The 26210-nt window shown below is 34.5% G+C and overlaps 1 protein-coding gene across 4 annotated transcripts; it reads left to right on the top strand.

The window, feature by feature from the left end:
• Positions 1-993: 993 nt before the first annotated feature.
• LOC113236609 (protein FAM13A) lies at positions 994-25712 on the top strand. 4 transcript variants are annotated; one of them, XM_026472760.1, is made up of 12 exons: positions 994-1119; positions 9992-10581; positions 11136-11214; positions 12148-12417; positions 12953-13133; positions 13417-13589; positions 14239-14520; positions 14756-14983; positions 15770-15883; positions 16510-16698; positions 18040-18238; positions 24861-25712. In XM_026472760.1, the coding sequence occupies exons 3-11, from the start codon at positions 11191-11193 to the stop codon at positions 18214-18216; spliced, it is 1638 nt and encodes a 545-aa protein (XP_026328545.1). In that variant the 5' UTR covers positions 994-1119; positions 9992-10581; positions 11136-11190; the 3' UTR covers positions 18217-18238; positions 24861-25712. The 4 variants fall into 4 exon arrangements, with proteins under 4 accessions (XP_026328545.1, XP_026328544.1, XP_026328546.1 ...); XM_026472759.1 differs by lacking the exon at positions 24861-25712 and having other exon boundaries at positions 18040-23426; XM_026472761.1 differs by lacking the exon at positions 24861-25712 and having other exon boundaries at positions 12220-12417; positions 18040-23425.
• The last annotated feature ends 498 nt before the right edge of the window (positions 25713-26210 follow it).

Here is a 26210-nt window from a genome sequence, read left to right as displayed (position 1 = left end):
GGTGACAAAATCGCTCTTGCTATCTATAGGCAATACATGTTTTCCATGAAAATGTTATGAAACCGCATTTCTATTCTATTTACAAAGCCCACACTGTCTGCGGCCAGAAACGAGGGCGTTTTCACATACCTGATTTTGAGGTTCTGCGTCGCAGATATTATCTTAATAGTTTTACGCTTTATTTACCTCTCGTTTTCTTAAAAATTTATTACATTGCCTGTTTTATATGAGTTTGTGATGAATACTTTAATACAAATGTAGTAATGTAAATAGTGTAGTCGTCGTGATCGAGAATTATCGACTTTTCGTTGTACAAATTTTACCTAGATATATATAGCTCGTAGAAACTGGAGAGCCGGCCGGCGTGCGCTGGGTGTTTACAATCGAGTGATAAGTCGTTCTTAGGTAACAGACTATTTGTTATCGATAGGTAATGATTAGTAAATAAGTTTTCAAGGTGACTAATGGTGCGTAAATAGCTGTAAGAATAAGTATAACAATTCAACGGGTTAGTGTTACCAGCCTCCTGGGGACCGGATAAAATAAACGTGTTATTGGTAGGTCAACGGTGTTGAAGTATTTATTTGCAAAAGAAATATGTATAGAAATACAAGCATAGTCATTTTGTTTAATGTTATGTAAATATTCAAATTCATAAAATGTTCATTATGTATGAATTGATCGTACGTATAATGTTTTACATAAAGATATAAAAAGGAATTTAAAATTAGAGCGCTGAGCAAAAATGAGAGTATATGGTTAACCATTACTACTAAGCTACATAATTGTTTAAAACTGCGTTAGTTTATTTTTTTAAATTATAACTCTGGAGTAGAAAGCGAAATAAATGTTTTATTCATGATGCTATGTAAACAGAAGTTCGGGCATTACATGACAAATAGTAAAAAAATATATCCCAAAATACTCCATCGATAACGGATGATTACAACACTAGCTTGCCTCCACCGCCCGCCCAACTCAGTCTTTCACGCAGGGCGCTCGCGAACGCACACGGAGCGCCATCTTTGCGACGCCATTCCGTGCTCTCTTCCTACCTAACCAATAATTAATATACCCTGTTTAAAACATACATACTTGCTACATATTTCGTATACTTCGGTAAGTATTTTTATAATTGAAGTGTTGTGCTATCCAAATTCAAATTAGCAAGTAATCTCAAGGCCGTTTTTTTGTTCGCGTCTCGATTGAACAAAAGGGTGTGTTTATATACTACAATTCTCGCCATTATTTCCGTAAATAAACAGTGTATATGTATTATATTTGCCTGAATATTCATTCATGAGGACGTAATAATAAAAGAAGTTGAAATATAGGGCTACAGACGATGTATTTAAGAAGTCCATATTGTAAAATAGAGCTTTCTTTTTGGGATAATGGGTTTGAATGGTTATGCAATATTGACGGTCTTATTCTGTAATTTGGTTTTATTTAAATTGCTTCTGTCAGGTTAGTATTTATTTGATGTTTGTGTATATAAAGGCAGGTGTGAAAGTTTTAAAAGAGTCATTTTGGAGATAAATCAAATGCGTGTGATACGAAGTATGAAATAATGGTTATTTCTCAAGTTACACTAGGCATTAATTTATTATTTTTTAATTAATTTACGTAAACGTAACACTCTCGTGGATCCACTAGTGGGACAATTTCGTGACACTACGAGAAAACGGCCAACTAAAGTATATAGTACAGGTACTCACGGGTAGACGGACCTTATGGCACCACAGTCAACGCAAATTACGTGTGATATATTATTTAAATATTCAAGAAGGAAGAACATGGAGTGCAAATTAAACCATCCACTCTTTCAGAAACGAATGTTTTGAAAACTCAGATTATACATCAATATTTTTTTATAATACCAAGTGACGAGACGAACAAGTCGTACGCCTAGTGGTAAGCGACACGTCTTTCCATAACAGTTACAGTGCTACAGAGGCCTTAAATCGCAAAGATCTTATGGGCTTTGCCACTGCGTCCGTCACCCAGAGACATAAGTTGACAAGTCCCATATGCCTGTAATTTCACCAGCACCTTTGCCCTCCTAAACCGGAACGCAGTAATGCTCACATTACGGCAAAAGAAAATAAGGTGGCAGTTCTTCCTTGAACGAACTCTTTCACAAGGAGCTCTACTGCTACTAAATATTGTAATATACAAACAGATCGAATAATTGTCACTTAAAATATTAAACATTCGATTAGATGATTACAAAATTACTAAGTATATGCGTTTATAGTTTCTTTTATAAGAACCTCTTAGAGTATAAGGTCTCCTGTAACTCATCCTAAATTGTGCTTTATTATGATTATTATTACAAAGATTTGTGATTTGTTACTACATCTTTTTTTTAATTCATCTGCGGTCCGCTACTGTTCATTTATTTTGCTACAAATAGTAATAACCTAGTCATTAAATAAGAGAACATTATTTCCGTAGTCTAATGAGTAATGATAGACACGCCCACGGGAAGTCCATTGAACTCTGTTATGCAGGTCGCACTGATGCTGTCTGTAAATTGACTAATCCCACATATTATCTATATTTTCTTCATACAGGATGACTGAAGTAATCTTTGTATTTTAACTAATATACTAAATAAACTTCCATCCCTTCTTGTTATCATATCGATGGCATAACTGTAATGCTCGCCATCCTGGTGGAAGTCAGGTGAAAGGATTTACCAATCGGTGTAATGTACCAATTGTTGGCCATGGTACGCCAGACGTTCAGGAAAGGTATGGTACGTCGTGCGGGGAGGCTCCTGTCGTGCACTCCGTTCCGACCCTCACTGGTTGCGATAAAACACGTGATTATGAAATCCTAGTCCATGAAAATTCTTATTTTGATTCGAACTCTGTTTTGTACGTTTATTAAGAATGCAGCTAAGGGGTGGAACTTTTGCATTGTGCTTCTCAAACGTTACAATTTGGATATTTCCATAATGACCTCGGTTGCATATCGGTAAAACACTGTGGGCATTAGATGACGAGGTACCGGGTTAGGACCAATTTAAGAATCGATCTTTTTTTAAATTTATCTTGTTCCGTGTGTTCTTGGTAACACCCCGGAGTTAGTTTTGCGGGTTGGTACTCTTATAGAAAATTTTCTAGTTCAGGAGGTAATTGACGTCTGACACAATTATTATTATCTTATGGTCAGAGTAAACAGGTATCTAGGCGAACATGTAGCATCGCCCACGTCTTCACTTACTCAGGTGAAATGTGGACAAATGTTTAACATACGTGTGTCTTAAGTTCGAAGCTGCAATCTTGTGTGTATTAATGTCTGTTTTAATAGGGAACACTTTAAATGGACCATCGTCGTCTAGTAGGGGAGCATGTTTTAAGCATAAAGAGCCATTTTTATTGTTTTAAGAAAAAAACATACATAAATATGTACTTACACGAGATTTTTAATAATCTGGTAGAGTCAATAAGACAGTATTTAAATAAGCCAAGCCGACGTCGGTACGCAGCAAATGCAATGCAAGACGTTTTTGGTTCAATATATAACAACTAACTAAACTGAAAATTTAAATTTAATTACAATACAGGATAAAGTAGCGTAGTGCTGGCAAAGTTTTAATTATTGGCACCGTAGTAGTATAAAATGTGTGCTAGTTACTGAATTTAAAGTAACATTTAATAAATTCAACATCCAAATTACCATGACAGTTTACTTGTATTTCGAGTTCTTAGGTTTTCGCGATTGTTACACATCATAGGAAATGAAACTATTTTTCCTGTTTAAAGTCGCATATATTTGTTTTGTCAAACTTCATTGAATGTAAAGGTTTGTTCATGACATGCTCGCAGACTGCAGACTTGGTTACTCGATGGTGTTTGACATCAGTTATATGTTCTTTGACGCGGGTACAAATACTTTGCTTCGTTTGTCCAATATAAGACGAACGGTTGACTGAACCACCTCAGTCAACCGTGACCATGGGACCTGTAAAGGGCCCGAAACGTTGGTTTGTTTGAAAAAACAAATATACGCGATTTAAATCCGGAAAAATAGTTTCATTTCCTGAGCTTACTTGTATCTTGACTAAATTATCTATCGCACAGTAATAGTTTAATTCTACACAGTTTTTTTATATTTACTTAAGATACCGTTTTAGCAGATCACCAAATATCAAAACAACTCGTAAGTTACAGTGAGGAAGCTGCCAATTACAAAATAAACAAACATGATATTATAAGCCTGTGTTTAAAAATGTTAACTTTGCAGTCCTTTTTGTTGACATTCCTTCAATCATTCTAATCATTTTGTTGGCCCTTCCAGACATTTTTGGTAATCTGTACCTCGAGAAACATTATGTAATGTACTTGCTTGCCCTGTAAACTCTTTTCATAAATGGACCTGTGCCGGGCAGTAGGATATTTACTTTAAATTATTCTCCTTAAGTTTATGAGCTTAGGTAAACAATAAAAGCTTTTCCACTTTATTTCGTATGGAAATATTTATATACTTTTGGGAGACAAAAAAATTGTATTAAAAAACAGTTGTCACATAATAGACAGAATTGCTGGTGGTAGTATTTATTTATTTATTTATTTTATTTAAACACTTTATTGTACCACAAAGTAACTTACAAATTTTCAGAAACAATTTAAATATTTGTGTACAAAGGCGAGCTTATCCCATAAAGAGATTTCTTCCAACTAACCTTTGAAAATCTGAGAGGAAAGTTGGTTTTTGGGGTGGCACTAAAAATAGATAAGTAAAGAAATGAAATAATAATAATAATAATAACGCACACACTCAACATAGCCCCGCACTAGGGAAAACCCTGTGCCGCGGGTGCCATGGACACACACATAGACAACCACAAATTACACCCAAACTCACGAGAGAAATAAATGCAGGTCATACAAATATTTCTCCCGGCCCGGGAATCGAACCTGGGACCTCTGCGTGGCAGTCCGGCATGGTAACCGTTCGGCCACGGAGGCAGTTAAATATACTATACTCAATAAATACACAGATAAATTTAATAAATCAAATGTACATACGAATATATATATATTAAGTAATGTTGATACATTAATACATACAAAGTCTATAATAAATTGAATGTATAAAAAAAAAACTATATATATATATTTATTGCTATTTATATCGCAGAGTACTTCTGTGTTTGTAGTTATTGCTGTAAGATATTGCTGTAACTGGTCAACACCAGATGTTGTGTTTTTTTGTTGTTGACATATTTGCGTAAGATAGATAATATTTGTTGTGTTGGGCAAGTGACTGCTGCATTCCATTTTATTGGAAACTTAATAAAAACTCTATACTCATAGAAGCAGAACAACCACCAGAACAAAATATAAATATATATATAATATATATAAATAAGATACAATTTAGAAGTTTTAATAGTAGCAGTTACGCTCCTTGTTAAAGAGTTCGTCCAGAGAAGTACTGCCACATTACCTATTTCTGTCGCCAAGCAGTAATGTGAGAATTACTGCGTTCCGGTTTTGAAGGGTAAGGGTGCTGATGAAATTACAGGCACATGGAACTCGTCATCTAATGTCTCGAGCAACAAGCGCAGTGGCAGTACCCTTTAGATCTTTGTAATTAAAGCTCGAGTGACACTGCAACTGTTATAGACAGGCGTGTAGCTTGTCGTCGGGCATACGACTTATACGTCGCCTTCACCGTCACTTGTTATTATAAAAAAATATTTCCTGTTTCTGGAAATGACATCAGGAAGCCCTTATCCGAATTAAAGGATCACTGGTCATTTACGTTAACTGGTTACTCTCGTAAGTCGTCAACTGTGTGAAAATATTTAAGTAGTTAGTTTCCCTAGCTGGTCATTTTCCGATCCGATATTTGTCATTTTTCGTATAGTCATGTAATTTTACAATTTGCTTATGAATTTTAACCTCTAGGCTACCGAGATAATCAATTATCGATTACACAGGTGGTCAATAATTTTGTGGTTCTTCAATGTAACGAGTTCAATTGAACTAAATACGTTTCGGCAACTGCTGTCCGTAATTAAAGGAGACTACAAATGTAAAAGTCCACCCTTTCAACTGAATGACTAAATTTCCTGGAAACGTAAGCGTTCACGTATTAGCCTATAAGCATCTGTTAATATTCATATTCAGACTGCTTCTTTAAATTTATTTTTAAATTTATTGACGTAACATCAATTTGTTTATTTGACCGATTTTTGAGTTTTGTTTATGAAAACGGTACTGAGCATTATTTGAAATAAAACTTCTCAAAAATAACCTAAAGCCCCCTACTTCCAAAATTAAGCTGTCTACGTAAAATAGCAGTAATAAATTGCTAAAATGTCTTATGAGCCATCAGTACTTTGAGGAACCTACGCCGTAGCGCGCGCTACGCATATTACGTTGCTACGCAGTTTCTACGCACTTCCTTTGTCCTTTTCAAACTTTATTGTCCTTTTTGGTCTTTCATTTCTTTATTTTTTATGATGACGATTATAACAATGGAGACTAACTAAAATCAACAAGCGGCGCTAAATAACTAAATACCAGTTACTCACAATGGGCAGACAGTAATTTTCTGGAGTGGTTTGATATATAATAAATTAATTATAACATTGGTGCTGTGATCCTTTTCGACGATTAATTTATAATTAAAAACAATTAATTCTTAATACATTTTCTTAAAACGACCTATTCTAAAAATTACCGCATCTACTTTATGGCACCGTAATTAGTCGGGAGACACGATACAGATCTTTAAATTAAATTTTACTTACAAATTCGCGCCCAAGTAAGTCATAGCTTCTTTAAATGATACGCAGTGCATAACTACGCACAAGTCTGTCTGATCCTGTGGGCTTCTTCACTTCGAGTTACATAATCATGTATTGATACGTAGTTCCATGAAAAAGGGTTGAAAATAATCTATAAATAATTAGTATGTTTTTATTTTATTGTTATAGTTGAATGTCACGTGTATCTTGTTGATTCTTGTTTTAGTATTGTTCATCGTTCATCAAGCATCCTTCTAAATGATTAATGCATTATTAACAATAGGTTCTATTAGTGGTATAGTACATTATGTTATTCCTCAAAATGAGTTATATAAATTATCTATTGATATTTGAGCTCGTGGAGTATTGATTGGCTTTTCTTGTAACATGGTAATCGAACTGTACATAATTAAATTTTACAGGAAACAACTCAACTCAACTGTTTATACGTATTTGTTAATATTTTTTAATTTTTTCGTGTTCTAACTTGGATTAATTAAATATATAATTATTTTAGCAACTGCCACTTGTCACTGCCACTGCCACCACAGCAAATGACTTTGAGTGTACTAACATATTATTTTAAGTCAAATAAATGGTAGTACCGTGGGATTTGGAGATGGAGAGAGATTCGGAGTAGGACCATGGGATCGTAGGTCCTTATTTAATAATAATAAAACATTTATTAATAAAAGTCATCAAAGGTACAGTTTCGGAAATGTAGTGGAATCTAGTGGTAATCTCAGTACTAGATGCTTCTTTTCAGGTTGCACTTTTATATATAATACCATATGAATGCTGATAATTGTCTAATTTCAAAACAACTATTAATACATGTTAAACTTGTGGGACATGCTTCAAATTAATTTATTATATTGATGAGCATAGGAACATGTATTTCAAGTAAATAACAGGTACTCAGATGACAAATAAACTAACGAAAAACTTAATACAAGAAACGATTTGATACAATTTAAAGCACTTGCTATAGCAATTTAGTCCAGCAACATTGTGACTTCTGTATGTCAAGTAGCCTTATATACCTATATTTACTCGATTATGGTGATGTCACTAGGCGGGTAATGTGTTTCGCGCATATATAATATAACATTATTAATTTGTACTACATTACCTATCTACAGTTAAAACAACACTTGAACCGATCGTGTATGGGGTGTCAACACATTAGTATGAGTACTGTGAGTGTTGTAGGATATATGACGTCAACAAAAATAAATAACAGACGTAGGAGCCATAATGTGTAACCGTACCAGAGCGAACGTTTGTTTTTTTTTTAAGTTTTCCGTGTTTTCAAACGATATGGTAGTGTTTGAGACCTAATGTCTCCGACACTACCAGCTTCTAAACATAAATGTTTTTTTTGTGGCTGTGAAAAAGCAATATCGGGACACAGACTTTACGAAGTAACTCGTGTTTGTATATCTGTTTTGTGTATTTATGGACGTTTAATATTGTGCAATTTAAATTATTTATTACTCAATTGATTATCTTCTTTTTGTAATTGTTGTTTGTGTCAAATTTTATTTACTTAGTGCCTTATTGTTTACAATTATTTCAATTTTAATTTTTTGGACCTAAATATATTTCTTTCTGTATTGTGGTATTCCAATTTATAATGGCCTGTGGCAGAATAACAGCGAGAATTATATAATTAGTAGTCCTAAGATACTGAATCATGGAACCTATTGACATGCTTTTTTCACATTTTAACTTGAATTTTTTATTTTTTTATTTCTTTGTGTAATGTTTGAAATTTACGTATTTTGCAAGTAACATAAAGCCGATTTTATTTATTTTTATTTATTGTAATGTTAACACTAGGGTAATAACAAAAAAGAGAAAAAGTAAAGGATGATTCGGATCGAATTAGCTTCAAAAGTTTCTTAAAACGTCATTTGCTAATGATGCAATAAGAAAGGCATATCAAAATGAATTTTACGGCTCCCAGATTAAAGGTTAACTTTAACACCTTTCTTCATACTCGGACCCAAATAGCCGTTAGAAGGTCAGGTATCTTAGGAGACTGTAGCCTTTACATCAATTTACCTATTTCAAACGTGCCATCTTTGGCACCTAGGCGTAATAATTTATGTCAAATATGCTGTATTGCTTTGAGAGTTGCATGGTGTATCTCTCAAGGCGTGGAATAGGATAATTTCAGGTCTAATAAGAAGTGAAAGCTTGCCAAACGAGGAGGTGAAGGCTGATACGATCAAGTTGTGTTCCACTAGGCTTGTTGGTATTCCGTGATTATCACAAAAGTGCGTGCTCCTTTTTTGCATTATTTCACGTGCTGTACGGTTTTCTATTGTCGAGTTCTTAGGTTTTCGCGATTGTTACACATAGGAAATGAAACTATTTTTCGGATTTAAATCGGGTAGGTATATTTATTTTTGAAGCAAACCAACGTTTCGGGCACTTTACAGGTCTCATGGTCACGATAGACTGACGTGCTAAAGTCATCAACTAGTTTTGTCTAATATTAATGCAAACCACCTTATTTTTCACTATAGTTACAGAAGTTATTAATTAAATACCTTACTTTTAAATTGTTTATAAGGAACATTCCAATATACGCTACTTATATTTTATAATTATTTTATTTTAACAATATAATTTCTTTTCTTAAATTAAATTTATTATCAATTAATAATGGAAATTAGATAATAATGGAAATTAGAATTTATTTTTTTTGTTTTGAGAAATTAAGATTAACATTTTGTACCCTTGGTATAATAAGGTCACATATGCAAATTAAATTTAATTTAATTCAATTCAAATTCTATGAACGGAATTTGTCGAATTCTTTTTTACGCTTTGAATACGAGAGTTATAAAATTTCACATGTACCATAAAGCAGTTCGTATTGTTTTTATGACTTTTGACGTATGGTAACATATGGCTTTATTACTCTGCCTATGTTATATGTGCCTTTGTTATGCCTATTATACTATTTATAGTATTCAGAACCAAGGGGGAGATCACATTAGGCACACTCTGAACTTTAATTAAATAAAGCACAAAGCATACTTCTTCTTTGTATCGTATTGATACTACAATGCTTGCCATCGTGGCGAAAGGATTTGCCAATTGGCGTAGCGTACCCGCCGGTTGTTGCCGAAGGCTCCTTCATATACCCCTGCTACTCCTACTTAATGTATTAGTATTATAAATATATAAAATATTTTTTTTTTGTTTCAGTACTTCTCTTCAACCATCCAAATTCATTGTAACCGAAATCGTAACTGTTATTCCAAGCGACAGAAAGATGACAGACGATAATTGACTACCTCCGTCTCCAATTACTACAATGGGCTGTGCAAGTGACGTCATGTGTCGCTCGCATTAAGGACTAAGAGCTCAGCTCTTCATCACATTTGATCTCTCAATGCTAAATTACAGACTCGTATCAACGCATTTCTTGAAACAACCGTAAATCCAGCTAATACATACTCAATATTGACTGTTTGTGTCGTACCACCATGTGCCGTGATCGAGATATGACCGTGATTAGCAGTGACATCATCAAATAGAGAGCGGGGACTCTTTTGTATATTTGTTACTATAAAGTTAGATAGTCCGGCAAAACGGCGACCAAAGATATATCGCCGCTGCGTTTTGTTTCGTTCGATTTGTTTTATATCAAGGGATAAGCAATAGCCCGGGCGTTTGAGTGATCAGTTAAGTGAATTCCGCCCACCGGTGGGCCACTGTCTACGCTGGCCAGCCGCGCTCGTGACAACATTTCTAGGATCTTGGATTCCATTGTCGGCGCTGCTAGATATTGCATTGTAAGTATATTGATGTTGTATTTTGTTTTATTTGAAGTTTGAGGCCAATGCACACAATTTATGATTTCGTTGATAAATAGTATTACAAATTCTAAATCCATATACACGGTAGAACATAATGGTGGTGTGTTACACACACCGTGTGTAGTATAAAGTGGTTCATTTTGAGAAACCAAAGCTTCAATGACACTTAACAATTATTGCACGAAAAGCGCAAATATTTTTTGTAACTTTACGTTTTTGTAATCAGATTTAAATACATTTTATTTTCTAAATAGAAGATTTTAAATTAAATAGAAGAGTTGTCTGTTTATGGAATTAGTCTAAAAAGTATGAAGTAATCATTCAGCCTTTCTTACGGAATATAATCCATTGTATTATTTAGAATGGTTTAAGTTACCTAAAATTGTTTTAGCTAGAATTCTAGAGTACGTTACCATTTTCGGAAATACGTTAGGTATGTCGTCGGACTTCCAAGGGTAGTGAAAATGTGGATTTTATGTTCATTTTAGTTTTTGTCGCCAAGTGCATTAGCACCAAACATTTAATTTCAGAGACTTCACAATAACGCCGAAAAGTTGAAATTGGGCATTTAGTTACAAGTCTAACATGGTACAATTGGATTTTACTCAGGTACTCTTTTCGAAGGGGCTTCTTTTAACACCATTAGTAGTAATTTTTTTATAATAAATATATCCAATTAACAATTCTGGTTATAGCTTTATAATCGCTTCGCAAAACAAAAGGGTATACTGGAAAAGTTTCGACGTCGTCGGGGCCGTCTATTAAGCCCCTGGGCACATTCCCTGTTTTAAATCCGAAAATCCCAGTCGGAACCATGAAACTGCCAAAGAATTTATCCGGAACCGAAAATTTACTTCCTTATACGAAATTGGGAGGTAATGACATAAATATTACTAAATAACTATGCTACTTAAAACGACTTCTAGAATTATCTTGAATCTAAATCTGTTCTGATTTTTTTTTCATTAGGATTAACACGTCATTGTGGATTTCGGGTAAATTCTGAGGATTCTTTTAGGTCCAATACATAGTCGCTAAAGATAGCCTGGACGTCGTGTTGTTTTTTATATGACTATTGTATTTATATCACATGTCATGAAAATTCTTTGAACATAGGAACTAAAACGTAGATTTTTTAGTACAGTATAAGTACATCGAAGAACTGAATTTGCGATCAGGTATAAAAATCGTAGTTTCAATAAAAATGTAATCGTTTTGTTTGTACCTATACAACTTTTCCTGTAACCCTTTACTTTATGTGTAGGTACCTAACAACTTGTAACGTCTCGCTTTAAAAAGTAATAATGTGCAACTAGTTCTTAGTTTAAGCTTCTGTGCGAATTATAACAAAAACGTGCTGTTACATACCTACGTATATTATTTAAAAAATGAAATGACTATGATATTTAAGCGTTCTATTATATATTTCGCGATTCGTACACGACTCGATCATTTTAACACCAGCTTCATCCACTTTTGATTCCACACACGAACGTTTCATACGCACATGTCAGATACATTAACAAAAAAAACTATGGTTAGGGTTACGGGCACGAAAGTGAGTGCTCGGACGAGCGGCGGGTTGTAATTTCTGGGTCCGGGTGGCGTGCGCAGTGCTGCGAGCGAGAGAGTGCGGAGAAAGACAAAGAGGAAGATATGGCGGCGCCTGAGTGCGAGCGAGAGGCCCGCAAGCGGCGCGAGCGCCGTGACTCCGGCTGTACGCACGAGAGAAAGGAGCGACGACCACACAGCGAAGAACGTCCACCACCGCCGCCTCCACCTCCGCCGCTACACGACTATAATCGACTCGAGGTGAGAAGCTGCATATTTTAAAGTTTTCTTCTACAGTTTTCAGCCTTCTTTTCTTATTTTATTGATATCTAGCCAAAATGATCCTTCGAGCCGGAGAAAGTCATTATTAATAATAACATCATAGTGGTCCTCTAATTTGCAAACTAAACTGAATTTGATCTTGGAAGTCAGTTCCCAATAATGATGCTTATTATTAAGAAAGGTATTCTATTGTATTGTATTGTATTGTATATAAGGTAAAATAGAAAAGATATAATCATAGATACTAAAACTATTTTTCTTGATTTAAATCGCGTATATTTGTTTTATCAAACAAACCGACGTTTCAGGCCCTTTACAGGTCCCATGGTCACGATTGAATTTTCCTGTAATAGTCAACCGTGACCATGGGACCTGTAAAGGGCCCAAAACGTCGGTTTGTTTGATAAAACAAATATACGCGATTTAAATCCGGAAAAATAGTTTCATTTCCTAAGTGTAACAATCGCAAAAACCTTAGAACTCGATAAGATATAGTCATTGTCTAAAATTTCAGTCGGAGCGTCGTGCAGAGCGTCTTTCGCGCGCACGTCGTCCTCAATACGGCGCCAAACGCCGACGACCTCCTACGAGGATACAGAAACAACCAAAAGAAAACGAATGCTTTACTAATACCGACGACACGCGTAGTAATTCACCACCCCAATTTGACTACATTACTCATCAGAAAACGCAATGTAAGTTCATGTTGACGTACGAGTGTTATTTCATCTTTAAGTTTCTGTTTAAGAGCTCTTGTTATCTGATAATTGAATTGATAAATGTGATAAAGTTTTAAGAGTTGTCGTACGCTTGATGAAGTATAGGACAAATGATAAATGTATCAGGTCAAACTCTCTCGAGAATTTTTGAGTCGACTCAATATAACAAATTGGTTGTCAGCTTTATGAATTATGTGACCTACCCATTACCACTTCAACTCTTTGAGCTAAATCGCTCACGCCTTAATTTTTATTTCAGTAAGTGAAGAACCAGAGACACTGGATGCTGGTGCGCTCGCCGAGTCTGCGATTCGCTGGGCAAACGCAGCAAGAGCTGAGCGCACACGCCGTGATGAGCGCAGCGCGGCCCCGCGGGCGCAGCGCCGTGACCAGCCAGGTCCAGAAACGACGCTTGAGAAGATTACCAAAAAGGTACCGTCATTATTCTTTTAGCTAATAAAAAAATATATAGTGAACTAGACATTGAGAACCCATTGTGGACATATTAAATTCGTTGATGATAGCAATGATGTTGAAACATAATGCTAAAATTCCATTTGAAAGTATACGTACAATATTATATTAGTTATACATTAAAGATTACAAGATTGCATAATTATGATGATAAGTGAAATGTACAAGTAATATTGTTTTTTTATAATACCAAGTGACATAATACTTGCAGTGCCACTCAGAGCTTTAAATCGCAAAGATCTTAGGGGCACTGCCACTGCACCCGTCACCCTGATACGTAAATTGACAAGTCCCATGTGCCTGTGATTTTACCAGAACCCTTACCCTTCTAAACCGGTACGCAGTAATGCTCACATTATTGCTTGGCGGCAGGAATAGGTAAGGTGGCAGTACTTCCCTGGACGAAATGTTGCACAAAGAGCTCTACTGCTACTAAATATATACATTTTTATTTAAGTATAAGTAATAAAGATTTAGGATGGGATCGTGGGAAGTGGTACAGAAACTTGGAGGCCTGTGCAGGAGTGGGTGAAGTCAGGCTGTATGTGATGATGATGAATAAAGATTTAAAAATAATAATAATAATGTTGATTTTAAAACATTTCAGATAAGCCTTCTAAAGAAAAATATTACAAAATACGAAAGCGATTATGAAACTCAGCACGGTCAAGCTATCACACCAAGCGATCGCATCACCGACGTACAGCTTACACGAATGTATGAAACGCTACAGCGACTCCAATCTGAGAAGAAATGTATTAAATCGGATCCTGTAGAATATGCCATGAAGGTTCAGGCAGCAAAGCAACAGAAAGAAAGAGACGAGAAGCTTGAGGTTGCATTGAAGAGTGAGAAACCAATGGTTGACGTCGTCCGAGACATTGAAGAGGTATTTATTACCCGTCTATCGGAAACTAGATTGCTCGATGTTAAATAAGATTTTTTTCTCTTCGAACAATCCCTCACTGCTAAAGTACATCTTCTTGTTGATTATTATTTTAAACACTTGTAGTACTGTTTTTGAGATTAAACTATACCACGAAGTATAATGCGAAATGTCTCCCAACAGCACCAGCTTTCGAAAATTTCATAATATTTAAATTAAGCAGCATCTTGGCCTACAGTGGTTGGAAGGTTGTCGTCAAGCAGCTGGACGATCTGCCGTGCCTGAAACAAATTGGACATCGGCACACTTAGCAGCAGAGAAGTTGTGTGTGCAACGAGTGTTGCTTCGTTTAGAAGCTGCTCGGGGTAGACCTCCAGCTCATTCTGCTGATCGCGGTGCAGCTAGGCACTTGTATGAGAGATATCGGGCCGTCAAGAGAGCTTTGGCAACGTCTAGGCCTGATGCTGTAAGTGAAAATATTTTATTGCTTTCATTATGAAATCCATGGAGAAGAACAGTATTGAGGCTTTTCGGTTAAATTCATTGATCGTGGGCTAGGTTTCACTAGATGTTTTTATTTTCCATAGTATAGCGATAGCAGATGATTGTGTCTTTGGCGTGTAGTTTAGTTGGCATAGCGTCTGCCACAGTTTGCTGGAAGACGTTGGTTCGAATACAGCCGTATTGAAGGAATTTTTTCTAAGTGTTCGATCTTTGTATTAATAATAATAATTATAAGAAACTAATGGGGTAATTTCGCAGAAATATTTGAATGTCATGGGGTCAAACGTCGTGACATTCAATAAACTTAAAATTACACTTAAGCGACATCTCTAGTCAGCTGCTGATAGCTGTAAGGGTACCTGACTGGGCAAAGAAACAGATTTCTCACAGATGGCGCTACGGCAAAAAGTCGTTAAAAACTAAAAACAAAGATCTGTGATACCACATATAAAAAAATCATAACGTTCGCTGGTCCGTTCAGTGGCTTAGTTATGGCATAGCGTCTGCCACGGTTTGCTGGAAGACGTTGGTTCGAATCCAGCCCGATCGAATGACTTTTTCTTTGTGTACGATCTTTGTATTAATAATTACAACAAACTATTGGAGTAATTTCACAAAAATAATTGAATGTCATGGTGGTCTAACATCGTGACATTCAATACACAACAGTGATGTCTTTTAATATTTACTGTATACGAACTTGGTAGAACTTTCTTCCGACTTCTGACTAGGATTTTAATTTGTTCAGGCGATCGGCGCAAACGGCGAATTGGAAACGATCCATGAGCATGAACCTATGCTTTTCAACACGAGTGTCGACAGTTCAAGTGACTCCCAAGAGAAGCCATCAGACTCTTCACAGGTATGCATCGCATTCCTAATTTTATATTGACATCGATTTCAAGGTACCTGTATGACTTTGATAATAGTTTTTTACCCTATACGATTAGGTTACGAGTAGTAGACAAATATGTGCAGTGCTAATGGATCGATTTGATCCCACATTGACAAACCTATTAAGAGTCTATACTACCTCAAATGACTTTGGTTGATTCCGCTTAACAGTGAAACTGTTGAATCAATAACTTTGGAAAAATATAAAGTCAAATTGATGATATACACCGAGTACTATACAGTGTGAAAACATGATTAAATTAATAAAAAATAAAAAACAAACTTACCTCTTAATTTTACAAGAAAACCGACTTCAGTATGTTCTTTACATATACCAAAGATTTTTCTATATCAACAGAACTAAATAGAACACGTATACTGTACGATATAAATTTTTCACATGGCTTTAATTTTGTTTGTAAAAAACTCGAATTTGTAAGAAACTTTTGTTTGTAGAATAGACTGTTAAGATTATTTTTAAAGAATTTTCGCAGCAGTATTAGCGGAACATATCCTTGAAAATTTCGCGAAACTAGAATGATAAACAATATATTCAAATTGTTACCTTAATTTGTTTTAACGTTTCGTATTCAGGACACAACAGAAACTCCTCTCCAATCGCCACCAACCAAAGAAGCAGTTATCGAAGAAGTGGCATCATCAACATCATCAGCCCAATCTGGTACAACAAGCGAGGAAGCTACACCGTCCAATGAAGGACTGCATTGCCTTGGACTTGAAGACTTGTCTAAGGCTCTCACGGAAGCGAAAATGCATAAATGTGTAAGTACAGATGGTTGTTTTACAGCCTTTATCATGTGATACACCAGAGACCATTTCCTCATCCTCTTTAGTCATGTCTTCAGTGATGTGAGACTTGTTGAAATTGATTTGGTCGTAAGTTATTAACGCTTCAAAGAAACCGTTAATGTTAGTACGCTGATGAAAATATATATAAATCACAGCTGGTATACTTTACGGTGGTACTTTTTGTGGAGATTAATTCTCACCTAATAAATGTACGCCAAGCATAACCTCCAAAAGTGCATGTGACTCAAAACTATCACAAGGTACCTTTACCCGCGGGCTGGTGCTTAAACTACTAACAGATGGCATGCCTGCAGTAATATTATGCAGTTGAGGTGTCACCTGTTGGCGTCGGTTTGCAATCGATGTGAACGATAGTCCGACAATCAAAAGCAACAATTGACATACTTAACAATATATATTTTTTTTTTGTGTCTGAAACAACTAGTTTTTTCCAGTAACGGAAACGTTAACGATTACGTTAGGGTTTAATGGTAAAACAAAAACACGAATGGTGAAACTTACTTCGACGGATTTAATTCATATTTGCACAATCGTAATTTTTTTTTGTTAATGGCACCTTTGTTTACATTTTTGATCGCAAATTCCACCGTAAATATAGTCTGGGATTACGGATGTAAGTTTGTTAACAAAAAATAAAATGAAGGATTTCGATAATGATATATATTTTCGCGGTGTCATCTTGCACTCAGTGTCGACTCTGTGTAGTTCGTCGGGTAGCAGCCTAAAGAATATTTAAAAATAGTGTTAATTACACGACGAAAGAGAGCTGAGAATATCGGAAAAAATCTAAATTTATTCGTTAATAATTAACAGTACGAAATAGCTCCCGTCGTCTTAGGTAATAACTACGTACAGTGCTTCTATTTTCTCAATGTTCTACGGCAATCATGGGATTTCCGAATGCACACGAGTATTAATTTCCATGCCCATTAATCATCAGATTTAAATTATATAATAATTTTAATTTTGAACTACGTACTTTATTGTTGTTTTGTTTTGATTTCCGTGTGAACTATATTTAACTGTAAAACTATTTCCCTATTTTTAATAACATTTACTCCAAGTCAATAAAGAAGTTAACAAAAATATAAAATAAATGAAGTACGCTTTTTTATATAAACAAAAATGAATCTTTTTTCGGTTATTAATCATTTCAATTCATTCCGTATCTGAACGTATTTCTTCATCTGGACATTGAGAAAATAGAAGCACTGTAAATTGTGCGTTAAGTCGTACCACACATCTAACATTAACTATATAATTAATAATTTACCCCATCTTAATGTTCCATAGATCCTCCGTCGCAGCATCAAAGAATACGAGGTGAGTTTCGAACTACAGAACAGCAGGAAGGTCCAAAGAGACGACAAGAAAGGGAGAGAAGATGAGTACATTCGATACAAAGCCATCAAGGCCAGAATTAAGCTTTTGAATGCTCTTATCAATAAACAAAAGACTCTAGCTGAATAAAGCGAAACTGACTAAATATCAAGTAAGTGAAGATTTATATAAATAACAAATTAGTCTGGCTATTATAAATATATCGTGTTCTTAGATTTTTGCGATCGTTACACATTGGAGATGAAATATCATCATAAAATAACGTAAAATAAGGCCAGTGGGTCAGGAATAAATCGTTACCCTGATTTACATTATAAATATGTCAAAAAGAAGCACGAAACTTCTGGTTTCTTGTAAAACACGAATATATATATACATATATGTATATATAAGCATCATTGTCTTACAAATAAAGTATATATAAGCATCATTGACTTACTAATAAAGTGTATATATTTCTCTCCACTTATTTGATATAAGACTGAACACAGAGTAGCAGAGTATGTAATTTATTCATAACAAACGCCTACATATACCTATATCTTGATACGTATAATGTAATAACCAGGAATGCCGTTTCATATAGGAGAACCTTGTCTTAAGTATGTCGTGTATTTATTACATTTTGCAGAATAAAGTGTCGAAAGTTTTGCCTATTGGATAAAAGTATTAACTAACGGAGTATAAGAACGGTTGTAAAATATGTCGGTAGATATAAACTCTACGCAGTTATTCTAAAAAATCTTGTGCTTCCTAAGAAATAAAAATATGTTGCAAAAACTTCTTAAAGGTCTACTAAACATGACTTAGTTATTATGTTGATCTGGATGTTAAAAAAAATGTTAAGAGTCCGTTAATGTTAGAAACATTTGTCTACACAGTGATGGCCCCCCAATTGATTTTTAAAATCAATCTATACCAGGGTTATTATTTAAAAACGTTTTATAGAATTGTATAACGAGTGCCAAACATTGACATTCTGTACAATTTTGAGATTAAAATCTTTTCTATGAAAGGCAGATATTGGAATAAAATACTATATGTATAAACATAAAAATATTAAATTAAATAACAAGCGTCTATAACCTCCTGGGAAACAATGTTTATCACTGCCGTAGATAACTGTATAAAGTTTCTGAGCTACCTCTACTTAGAATATTCTTTCAAACAGTAGTATTAGTAAAGTAAACATTTTTCAATGAACATCAAGACATTCAAATCGTAATTAAACAGGTAATGTTCAAAAGGAGAGACGTTTCTATCTATAGTTTCTTTCTCCTTAAGTACACACAGGAAGATTCATGGGGTGAACGTAATCTGTAAAACTAATACATACTTTTTTGACTAGCCTATTGTTTGCTATTATAAATAATATATTTGTAATAGAGTCCGTACTTAATAGAAATATACCCGCGCGCGTATAGTTAAATGTACATCCTGAATCATTATACTATATATCGGATATTCTTGTATTAAATAGCCTTACATTATATAAGTAAATTTGCAAATTATGACATCATTATTTGAGGCCTCAAGAGCCTTTGTTTGATAGGTGTAGTTGAAAGCCTACTGAATGTAAATGAAGCATTCATCCTGTGTGGAGCGCCTTACTTTCTGCGCGCATGCTTCCTGTACATATTTGTATAATAAAGTGGAGTGCTCAAATGTTAAAAAAGGCTTTATTAATATGATATAGAGCTGAATATATCGCGCTGCTATAATATGGCTATTGAAAGCAAACGTTAAAGATTATTATGAAATTAGATGATACTACGATGAAAGCGAGTTAGCATTAACTAGCATTGTGCCAGTAACTAGCTTGAAATGTGCAGATTTTCTATTACTAATTGATTTGTTTGTTCTTGCATAATAGTAGAAAAGGATATACGCCCAAAGTTCTTCGTTGGACTATTAAAAAAAAGAAAGATGTACGTGTTGATTTGAATTGGTTCTAAAAGATACTCGATTGTGACAAACGTCTTACGGATGTTTACTTGAAGTGTGACATTTCTCGAGATAAGGAAGATAAGTATCGCTCTCGATTATGTGGATTGCATTTACAAAGACAGGCGCAAAGTTGTTGTGACCAGAAAGCTATGCCTAAAGATACCGTTCGAATAGAAAATCCATCTAATATCTGCTATTCGAAAACTCTATGCTCTTGTGACGGCATACTTACATGCAAGTTACTCGCAAATAGCAACAGGCTTTTTATTTAAACCTGACAATTCTAAAAATGTATCCTAGTATTTCTGTCTCTATCAGAGTGTGTGAAAGACAGGAGTTTGTTTAGACATGTCTAAATAATTTAAGATGTGTTTTATTGATTTTTCCGCGTTTTTTATTCAGAAAACCATTTGAAAGAATTTGAAATTTGCGATTGACGTAACGTGCACTTCCTCCTTGATGGCGAAATATTCCGTACTGGAATGTCCCCAAGTGGATGTGTGCTTTAATATCTTGATAAAGTTGCACCTACGCGCGCTAATTTGGACAAGAAGCTTACAGCTACGTGTCTTTGTAAGCAGGTTCTTGTATGCGGAATAGAAAAAGGCCACATGCTTAATCTTGATTGAGGTGTCTGCGTTACTGACTTTTCAACGCTTTAAGGTTGAACTTATGACAATATGATATAATTTTTTATGAGAGTTTTGACAGAGAATTAAGTAGTCTGATATAGCTACTTGATGGCTACTTGCCACAATTGATGCCAGCGACTCTCACACTGTGCAGACTTGTCGTTAATTTCAACAATGACAGAAAATGTTTGCAAATGACTACAAAGTCTATCTATCGTGTTAGCCGCCTAAGGTTTTTTGAATGTTGTGTTATATACAAATATTTTGTGTTGTTTTTTTTGTTTACAAACGTGTACTTGTATTTGTCATTGAATATGTTGTTTTTGTTGCAATTGAATGTTCATTTTATTAATGGTCTTTTCTAAATGAGACCCAGATCTTTAAGAGAATATAAGTGATGACGATTCTGACACTAAAACTCCATTTTGACTGATCAAAAATATTGTAATGTGTTCGGCTTTTTTATTAATCTTTAAACTAGGCCTCAATCACAATATACTCAGAATGTTACTACTCTGCTGACAACGGGGCTCTAGAAAGGGTTTAGTATATCGGCACTTCCCCTCACACCTAACTTTATTTATAGATTCGTGATGATAGTAGCTAAGCTGCAATCCAGTGTGCATGATGTTGTGAGGGTTTATTTTATCATGGCAAAGGATCCCTTTTCTTTAAGGTTACGACATAAGCAGAATACGAACACGCTCTGCCAATTCGTCAGCCATACAAGGTAAGCCGTACTTAACATTTGAATTTATTCCTGGTACATAAGTCACGGATAGAGTTGGAAAGTGATTCCCAACAGCGATCACAAGACAATAAGATGTCAAAATAGTTTTAGTTCATATTTGTATGTAACAGAATCGTCATCAATATTAAATGTGTAAATTACATATAAATTAAAATTTAATGTCTAGTGATAAAGTACTTACCTGTGATTTTATTGTAAACTTTCTTGTGTGACAAGAAACTTGTGGTTTTTTTAATGTATTAGACATTTATAATAATTTTGTGGTAGGCGCTCTTACGTCGTATTATATTTTGTTAAATAATTGTACTAGTATGCCAACTACACCGGCCGGTGGCCTCTCTTAGTTTGCCCCAACCACCACCACGATCCTGTGCTAGTCCCACCCGTGTACTGTCCGCACTGTTGACGATGTCGTCTTACCATCTCAAATCAGGACATCGCGTCACGGCCACCACCGTTCGATTAACTGAAGTAACGGTTAACTCACGTACCTACTTAAGAGTCTATACTACCTACCTCAATTGGGTGATTTGGTTGATTCTGCATAACAGAGAAAGTGTTGAATCAATCATTTTGGAAAAAATATATAGTAAAATTGAGGATATTACAACATACCTACGGTGTAAAAACCCGATTCCTAAAAATTTTCACGATAGAAAAAGAACAAACTCACCTCGAAATTTTACGTGAAAACCGCTGTATTCAATAGATACTTTACAATACCAATGTTTTTTTTTATATGAACTGAACTAAATAGAACACGTATACTATATGATATACATTTTTTAATTGTCTTTAATTTTGTTTGTAAAAAATAAACTCTAATTTTGAAATAAGAAGCCAGTGTCCCGCTAACCTAAGCATAATAAACTGTATACATATAGTACGGGAAAAATTCGAATTCGAGCTGAGGTAGTATCGACTCTTAGTCGAATTTTTGCTCAAAATGTTTCCACGAACACTCGCGAACATTTATTTTATTTTATAACTGCTTTAAGAGTTTTTTAATTTTACTCATATAATTCAGATAATTGCATCCATAGAGTTGTTAGTAACATTTGGTACTTACAACTATGTTAATTAATAATAGTAATATTAAAATTTATTTACCTACCTACATATAATTATGTTCACCCGGAACTTCAGGATGGAACAATCATATTTATTAGCAAATACCTTCAAAATTCCGCTTTGACTACCCCGCACATGGCTCAACAGAGACACAACCCGCTTCCGTCTAATGGCGTAAAAGTCAACAGTACGTTCCTCGGCGAACATCCCTCAAGCGCTGCAATGACGAGGGAGCCCTAACAGCATTCTGAAGGCATTATTGCATTGGACGCGGAGGGCATTATATGCTTTTTGATTATGTAATTCAATAACACTAATTGACCCACAGACTGCTCGTGTAAAATATTTGACAGAACGCCAGAGAGGATAATTTAAAAGAGCAACGAGCAAACCTACAACTATACCTACTTACCTACAACAACCTATACTTTTTAAGTATACTATGTATTATAATAATGCATATGTCGCGATTTATGTTTTTAGAACACCTTAATGAAAGTTGTTTTAAAACTTATTAACTTATCACTAATTTTCGTCGAGTCAGCACCGTGGAAGTTCATGATTAAGGACCACGGAATGGCTCGAAACGTTCGAACAATATTTCGCCTTAAATACGTGAGTTATCCATTACTTTAGTCAATAAATGTCTGTGCCTCTACTACGAGTTCACTGTAACAGTTGTCGCTAGCGACCGTGTAAATTATTTCACAATTTTGTATGGCAAATCTAACGGTCAAGAGAAGAAACAACATTTTGCAGACAAACATTTTACGCGGTCGCTAGCGATTACTGTCACTGTAATCTCATAGTAGAGGCACTGGTCTTACGGAAGTTTTGTATTTTAAGCACAGTTTGGTTGTCGCCATATATAACTTTTTGTATACCTATCTCATTGCCATATTAAAGTCGTTTAAAGTGTTACCATACCGGTGTTGCTTTCGAATAATTGTAACATTTTACATTTTGTGATAAAAAAGCTAAATAATTAATGGTGTACTTGTTTCGTTTACATAATTTTTCTAAGACGACTTCTTTTAGTGTTTTTCAAATACTTATATATTTTTACAAAATGTAAAATAAGTGTGGGGAAGTTTTTATTGACGTTTACTGTTATGTTCAATTTAAAAAAAAAACAGGATTGTGACTTATTTCCCAAGCGTTAAGAACTGTTCATACTGTGACGAACGAAGATGATACAAGTTTGTGATGTGCAAAAACTTGTACTTGTGTAAATAACCTTTTGCTACGAGCAAATAAAGTCTAACGTATTTATTATTAAATGATTTGTGATTTTAAGGTGATTTTTGGCACTTTTGTCTCAAGATAATAAATATCGAATGTACGAGTAGTATAAGGTACAATACTTCTCAGTAAGAAAAGATTCCAGGTGTAATGTCATTATTCATTATTCATACGCAAAGAACCTGTGGCATTATAAAGTAATTTAATTCAAAATTGAATTATTTATTACATACCATCTGTTAATTACAATGGACGCGACTATATTGCTGTTGTAAGTGAAAGTAAATTATTTGAAATAAAAAATGTACCTGTAAAAAATTGCTTAGATATATGTTACCATATCAAAATATTATTTGATTGTGACGGATCTTGATAAAAGAAAATTACCATGTCGACAGCTTTCTAGAATAGCGGCTTATCACTAAAACGCCTAAAATAAAAAAATAACAGACGTGTGTACCAGATAATGTAAAGCTACGTATACACCGACTCAATGTTGTCACGTGATTTTTCAAACACTGTAAACATCTGTGTGTTTTATACTATACTTTTGTAACTAATGTGTATTAAGTAAATAATTAACTATTTTGATGTTAAACGTTATTCTTGAAAAGCTGCGTTATGGTAACTTTACACAGTATACAGATTATTGACATTAAGAAACCATCCATAGAAAATTTAGCCTAAGATATTTAGTTTACATTTTGTAAGCAATGTTAAATCTAAAGTATGTGGTATGTTATACCAAAGTTACCTGACGTTTACAAAATATGCAAAGTTGCAATTTGTAGTTTAAATAACGCGAAAGTAGTCGTAGAACTACTTTGGGTAAGGTGCATTACATTTGAAACTATACTTTAGCCAAATTCTATGTAGAATAAATATCAACAAACAAAAACATAATATGACTGTTATGGTTTTTACCTCAGATTGTTTTACATTTACTACGATATCAATATTTTTTATCGAGATTCGGTTAGGCTATTGATAATACTAATCTTCAAGTTATGTCTGTGATGAATTCTATTCAATAGAAGTTTCACATCACTAGTGATTTAAAACCGATATGAAAATCACCACTTTTTAATTATTTATAAAAATGTGATACCTAAATATTTTTTTATTTGCAGGTTTAGATTACAAATATTCGACTTCAAGTAGTAATTCAAGTTCAGAATTGAAAATTGTCGCTGGATGAGATAGGTAGTAAAGTAATATAGACAAAAACCTTCCAATATTGTTTCTTTTGAATTAGAATTACCTAGCAGGCAAGTCCAGCAGTAAGTATTAAATGGTATCAAAAACTTAATTATTTTATTTATAAATCATACGTATCAATAAGTGGATACTTCGCAAACTTTATAATTATTGACTAGGTTAGTATTACTTCTACATAACTCAATTATTTACTTACCTATTTAAATTTCAATTACGCATCGAGTGCAAATACGCGAGCGCTTGCTGGCGTATTTGCACTTGGGTAGAGCTAGCCTAAATAATGAACATTGACACAAAATGTTCTTTCCACCTGCCATCTTCTGATTTCGTCTGTGTAGAATGCATACTTCGAGTAGTAACCTACTGTACTACATCGTTGCCTAGTAACGTTTTGGTATTTATTAAACATTCTTTAACGAATTAGGCTTGAGTATAGAAACCTACCTGTATAATTGCGTTTTTAAACGTACCGTGACAATGACGCGCTAGTCGCCACAAAGCTTTATTCGTTATAAAAAAGAATTCTATTCCAAAAATGAGAGTGTGAGGGTTTTCCAATCTCTATGGATAGGACGCATTCGTAAAAAGTACGCAAGTTAAAACGGAACAGATTATGTTTTTGCGATTTTTTTGCAAAGTATATATAAGTTTTAAGACAATGTTGTTAACACTACAAATGATGCCATTGTAAATTATCATTTATTGCAAATAAAATTGTTTTTTATTGAATTACAGAACATTAAACTGTAAGTTATTCAGCCATTACGTAGTGCAGAAAAATCCGTAATCAATGATAACGATTATGAATAAAGATATTTAAATAAAAATAATACTATTGTTTATTATTTAGTATCCTATTTGTGCCTACTCGAGGGTGCCTTTTTACAAAATAATTTAGTACATTCTGAATGATGCTGGGTTATAAAGACAAATTGCCACTATTCTTAAAAGGTAGCGATATGGTTTTAATTAACGGCACGATATGTATAGTTGCCTAGATTGCGACTCAATAATTATGTGAAAATATTTAAGTCATTAGTTTCCCTAGCTTGTCGTTTTCCTTAACCGTGTCGCTACCACAAGATTATAGTGACAGTTGTCGCTAGCGACCACGTAAATTACTTCATCATTTTATATGGCAAATTGTACATCGCGCTTAGTGGTTACAAAAAGTATTAACATTTTGCTTAAGGTCAGGCCACACAGACGCAGTACAGCGGCAAAAGCGATCGGGCTTGCGGGGAGCGAACGTGTACAGGGGC

The sequence above is a fragment of the Hyposmocoma kahamanoa genome, unplaced genomic scaffold (assembly GCF_003589595.1).
Source record: "Hyposmocoma kahamanoa isolate Upper Pololo Valley unplaced genomic scaffold, ASM358959v1 92, whole genome shotgun sequence".
NCBI lineage: Eukaryota > Metazoa > Arthropoda > Insecta > Lepidoptera > Cosmopterigidae > Hyposmocoma > Hyposmocoma kahamanoa.
The sequence above is the reverse complement of the archived record's forward strand: the minus strand, read 5'-3'. Positions and strand labels throughout refer to the sequence as shown.